Source organism: Cannabis sativa, chromosome 9 (genome assembly GCF_029168945.1).
Source record: "Cannabis sativa cultivar Pink pepper isolate KNU-18-1 chromosome 9, ASM2916894v1, whole genome shotgun sequence".
Classification (NCBI taxonomy): Eukaryota; Viridiplantae; Streptophyta; class Magnoliopsida; order Rosales; family Cannabaceae; genus Cannabis; species Cannabis sativa.
Window position 1 is genome coordinate 28,176,826 of NC_083609.1, and position 6,019 is coordinate 28,182,844.

Here is a 6,019-nt window from a genome sequence, read left to right on the forward strand (position 1 = left end):
TTTTATGGTTTTAAAATAAATTTTTTAGTTTTTTTTTTTAATTTTAAATTGTTTTTAATTAAAATTATGATTTAGACTAATAAAAAATTGACATATGGCATTTTATTAGTATTTAATATATCTGTTAAAAACAAAAAAAAACTAACCGACTTACAAAAATTACAATGATTACTAATGAACAAGTTTATTTATAAGGAAAGAGAAAGGAAGGTTAACACCCAACAAAAATAATAAAGAAACAAAAAATTAGACCTAAAAAAAAAAAAAACTTTTCCATTTTCAATTCAAAAATAATACCTCTATGATTGAAAATGTAGATAAGTTTAACAAAATTTTGGCAGATTTACAAAGTTTAGATATTGAAATTATGAATAGTTTTATTGTTGCTAAATTCATTACTCGAGAGATGTGAACATTTAACTATAACTCTGTTATATGACAAAAATGAGATTAAATTTATAAATGTTTGTAATGGTTTGATAAATAATGAGTACCAGAAGAGAAGAAAGATCAACATGATCACAGAAACTCTACGCAGAAGCACTAGCACTGACTACAAACAAAGGCAAGTGGATCAAATAATAAGAGGCAATCTTGATCAAATACTAAACGAGTCGTTAAGAGGAAATCTTAACAAAAGCCAAGGAAACAAACAAGCAAGACTTTGAGATAAGACAATGGCACTATTCTTCCAAGTTAAAACAAAAGGTAAAAAGGTTGCTGCAGCTTCTTCTTCCGTTGCTGCGTTGAAATTTTGGTCAAGGATTAATTTGAATACCTGATAGTTAAAGGACTTGAACATGATGATGATGGAAGCAGTGCGACACAGGGAAGCTTCACTTCGATGAACCTTAATGTGTCATGAAAGAACCTAGTGATGCTTTGTAGATGGTGAAGTGAACATTGGACCATCTTGCTTTTTTATCCAACAACGCAAGTACTTATTCCAATATATGAGAGGTTGATACCGGGGTTCAGTAAAACTACTAAACACTCATCTACCATGCCTGTATCTTTCTCATATTGGAGAAATTTGGCTACAAATGTCTACAGAAATTGACTTCTACACAAATTTGAATGGTTCTGTGATTGTTTTTTATGTTGCCTTTAAAAAGACAAGGAAACACGTGCAATAGTGCAGATGTACCACAAACAGCAATTCAATTTGGGTTAAACACAGCCATTTTTTTACCAACTCAATTCAACTAATTTAGAGTATTACAATTAAAACATAAACAGTAACATGCTCTGTAGCATTTTTTATACGAAAAATAAAATTAAAAAAGCAAAACTTAAAATTCATTACACGCCCAAAATTGGATATTATGAAACATCGGGTGCAATGATCACAGCAAACTGTAGTTTTGGCGTCAAACACGAAATCAGATAATTTTCATCCAAAGTTGCAGCAAAATCCACGGTCCGGTAAGCAGCCTTCGAAAGGAAAGAATGTTGGCATCTCAATAAGAATTATAAATAAAAAAAGATGTAGACACTAGAATACGATAAACAAGTTTAAGTAAAAAAAAAAAAAAAGAATTAAGAGCAAAACAAATTTCTCCTCCTAATAATTATAAAAGAAAAGTCAAGTGAAAATAGAGATAGGATACCTTCAAAAACACTTCAACGCCTATCGGTTTTACCAGATGAGCGCTTTCCAGAGTACAAATGCTTTGGCTTCAGAGTAGGGATCACTCTATCTGCCTCTCCACGTCGTGCATTCTTGTTCCTCTTCTTTGTGGATTTCTTAGCAATCTTAAGAGCAGAACCCTTTTGAGTAGAATCCTTAAATCCATCACCAGGAGTGACTTCAGTGGGTGCCCTTGACCTTGACCTTGATCTTGACAGTGATAGAGATCTAGACCTTGCACGTAGTTTCTTGCTGGGTGTGTCTGCATCCATATCCATTGCATCGCCGCCAGTGGCATCAACTGACCTCTCCCTCTTCCTACCTCTCTTAGAGAGCGACCTGCTTCGAACTCGTTCAATGGCCAGAGATGGATCAATCCCCAATTTCGATAGCTGCCTTCCCATTCTCTCTGATGTGAACTCTCTTTCCTTGTCAAATTTCCTAGGCACAATTGGCCTGCTTTCTGCTGTACTTTTCTTAATTCTATGCTGTTGTATGAGTAAGCTTTTCTTTTTCCTAATTGCAGCCAATGCCTTCTGTTCATCTGGGGTCAATTCCTGTCCATCCATCTCAAAATCATCATCGGCATCCTCAGCCTGTCGAAGTCCTTCATCTCGTTTCAACTCTTCAAGCCTTTGTAAAATATCAGGATCAATGTAGTCATATACGTTGTGCCCATCAAGAATTTCTGGCAGTATATCTTCCTTCCATTCATCGTTAGCCAAGATGTAGTGCTTCTTCAAACTGGCAGAGTACACACCTGCACCACCATTTTCATTTTCCAAATCCCTTTCAGTTTTTCTCTTTTCAGTCTCTGAAGCCTGCTTAGCCCTGGCTTCAAGAACAGCCTGAGGTATACAAGCTGGCCTTTCCTTCTGGTCACGAGGTTTTGGCAATGCAACATGAAACCTGTTCAAGCAATCATTTAGTTTTTTAGATTTCATCTTTATTTCCACCCTCTGATCCAATAATCTCTTACAAGCTGCATACTTCACAGCAATCACCCCTTCCTCAGTCAAAGTACTCATGGTCAAAAGCACCCCTTCATCATTTGCAGCCTCTCCTCCTTGACCAAGCACAGTCTTCAATGCCTCAGCTTTCATCTCCATGACCAACTTCTTATCTTCCTCAGATATACCGTCCAATGGCTGTAAATCAGTCTTATTGCACACAATCACCAATGGTTTGTTCATAAACAAAGACTTGATACTGTGAAAAAGAGCAGCCTGCTGAGCAATAGTATAGCCACAAGACCCCGAGACATCCAAGAAGAACAGCACTGCCGCCCTTAAATGTGCCAAAGCTGTGATACTGCACATCTCAATAATGTTGCGGTCTTCAAATGGACGATCCAAAATCCCTGGTGTATCAATAACTTGGTACGTGCGGTTTTTATAGTCTGTATGACCGACAAATAGTGACTTTGTGGTAAAAGCATAAGGTTGCACATCAACATCAGCTCTAGTGATCTTGTTAATAAATGAACTCTTTCCAACATTAGGATACCCACAAATGAGGATTGTGCGGGTATTAGGATCTATTGAAGGTAGCCTTGCCATGTGTTGTCTAATTTGTTCCAAGTATGCCAAACTAGGACCAATCCTTTTTATCACAGTACACATTCGACCAAGAGCAGCAACTTTCAGACACTTGCATCTGTAAAGCGAGTCACCATACTTCAGCAATCTCACATAATCTTTGGCAATCTTACTGATAAGATTCCTTGCAGTATTAATTTGGCCAAGTGCAAGCTTGTAATGGTCTTTGTTGTAGAGGACATGAAGAAGATCACCATAAAAAGGATGGATGTCATCCAGCCTAGGGAACTCATCAATGATAGCAGAAAGCTTTTCATAAAAATTTGTTTGCGTATACTTCACTTTACGCATATAAAACTGACGGAGACGATTGATGGCATATCCCTTGTGGACAACAGTGGGCGTCTGGCGTTGGGTACGAGAAAGGATAATGTCAATGAAGACCTTCCCAGTTGGCACCACAGTAATCTTCTTGAAGTTATACTGCACCATTTCTGCTGTCTAATCTGAAATTAAAAAAACAGAACATAAGAGTTGAACCAATAAAAAAATAAAGAACATTGATCACCAATGCTTTATCTTCTTCTGAAAACAATAAGAAGCGTGCAATATGAACATTCTACACATAAATTTAGACACAAAAATCAAGGGAACAGAACATAGAAAACCCAAAACAAATAGATTAAGTGTGATGGTGATGGTAATGGTAAATAAAATAGCTTGAAAGTGACAACCCATTCCCTATTATTCTAAAAGAGAAGAAAGATATCATCTCTGGTAACAGCTGTAACTCTTTTCATAGAAAAACTCGTATTTCAACAGCAAAACAATGAAGCATTTGTTAAATTTCATTTATACCAAATTTATGAAATCTTAGTTATCATATAAACAAAACCAAACTCAACCAACTTCCACAAGTAACCATCCAAATACATCAGTACCCATAAACAAGCAATTAAAAATGTGAGCTTACAGACTTTAACAAAACAAAAAAAAAAAAAAAAAAATCAAATAGATGGAATTATACAAAGCTATGCTCATACGCACACACATCTTCATATACACTTTTTTGAAATTAAGAATACATCATATTCAGACGAAGATAAACAGTACCATTCGAAATACAAAGTATATTTCTGAAACGAACTAAGCAATATTATATCATGGCATTGGGATAATTGAGAAACCAGTACTAACCATTACTGTTCAACAAATAAATAAAAGAAAACAGAAATCGAATAAGAGAAACCAGTACTAACCATTACTGTTCAACAAATAAATAAAAGAAAACAGAAATCGAATAAGAGAAACCACATAATTATGAGTCGGGAAAAAGAAATCTCTATATAATTACAACGAAATATAGACTCGTCGTTTCATGTCCACTCCTTAGATTCCTCAAATCAAGCCAAAAAAAATTTATATATAGCAAAAAACAATCAGAAATGAAGAAAAGATACAACGAATCAAAGAGCCATTGTTCCGAAACAAATCCTCATTATCAGCGACCCAGATTCATACCTGCGAATGAAGTGAAGATTGTTTATCAAACCAATCTGATCAGAATTCCTCTTCTCCGATTTAGAGAGAGATTTGAGTAACTTGGAGAACAAGTTATGGTAACCCTGAGAAAGAGAAAGGGTTTGAGAAAGACTATAAACCCTAACCGTTTGGTACGCAGGATTGGACTGAAAAAGATTGGACTGGACTGGACAAGATTGAATAATGCTGAAAGTAATTTGTGTTTGGTTTAAGAATGGACTGGACTATTTTATTTATTTTCTTTTAAAACAAAACTTAAATTAAATAAAAATATATAATAATAAATTAAAATTAAAATATATAATAATAAATAAATATAAATAATTCGTACCAAAAAAATAATATATCATATATAATTAAAAATATATCATAAATATATACTAAAATATTTTGTCATATTTTTTATTTAATAAATAATTAGAATAGTAAAATAAAAATACTTGAATAATATAAAATTGTTTATCTTAAACACTAATTTAATATAAATATTAATTTTTTAAAATATTTATATAAATTTTTTAGTAATTTAAAAATAATATATAATTTTATTGTCATATTTTTTTCTTAGAATCAATTTAAGTAACTATTATTTAATTAATAATATTCTAAATTTTAAAAACTTATGTATAATAATTCAAAATTATATATTTTCACTAATTTTAATGAATAAGTTTTTGATAAAAAAATGTATAAATAAATGTGTGATAATTATTTCCTTTAAATTCTTATTAAATTTAAAATATATTAATAAAATTTAAATTAAAAAAACGATAAAAAAAAAATCTCACCTGCATGGGATTATTTATCCCACCCTGCTGGATGGGATAAATAATCCCAGACAGATGAGGTTAACTGGATTACTTATCCAGACTTGTAACATGCCCAAACACTGGATTTGACAAATTAGCCTGTCTAATCCAATCCAGTCATGCGTACCAAACGGACCCTTAGGGTTATTTACAAAAATATGAGAAAATGAATATATATTTTTATATATATGGCATAAAAATTTAATTACCCTAAATATGGCATTTTTTTTTAAAAAAAAAACTTACAAATATGGGAAAAAGTAATGAGGAATGCCATAAAAAACTTTAAATTTGTGTTTCTTTTTATTTTTTTAAAAAATAAAACACTAAAATAAAGAAAAAATGATCTCAACTGTAGATGTTGTTTTTTTTTTTTACAGAAATTAATGTTTTTTTTTTATTTAAACTACTGTTTTTTTTTTTTGGTTAAAAACTAATTATTTCATTAAAAGCAGCAGAAAAAAAAAACCAGTTTCATCAACATTGAAAGAAACTAATAA

The 6,019-nt window shown here is 32.3% G+C and overlaps 1 protein-coding gene across 1 annotated transcript; it reads right to left on the reverse strand.

Annotated features, from left to right (window-relative positions):
* Positions 1-436: 436 nt before the first annotated feature.
* LOC115722770 (nucleolar GTP-binding protein 1-like) lies at positions 437-4,853 on the reverse strand. Its single transcript, XM_030652078.2, has 3 exons — positions 4,690-4,853; positions 1,611-3,674; positions 437-1,434 (listed from the first exon to the last, which is right to left on the reverse strand). Exon 2 carries the CDS (start codon positions 3,658-3,660, stop codon positions 1,624-1,626), a length of 2,037 nt encoding a protein of 678 aa, XP_030507938.2. The 5' UTR covers positions 3,661-3,674; positions 4,690-4,853; the 3' UTR covers positions 437-1,434; positions 1,611-1,623.
* Between the last annotated feature and the right edge of the window lie 1,166 nt (positions 4,854-6,019).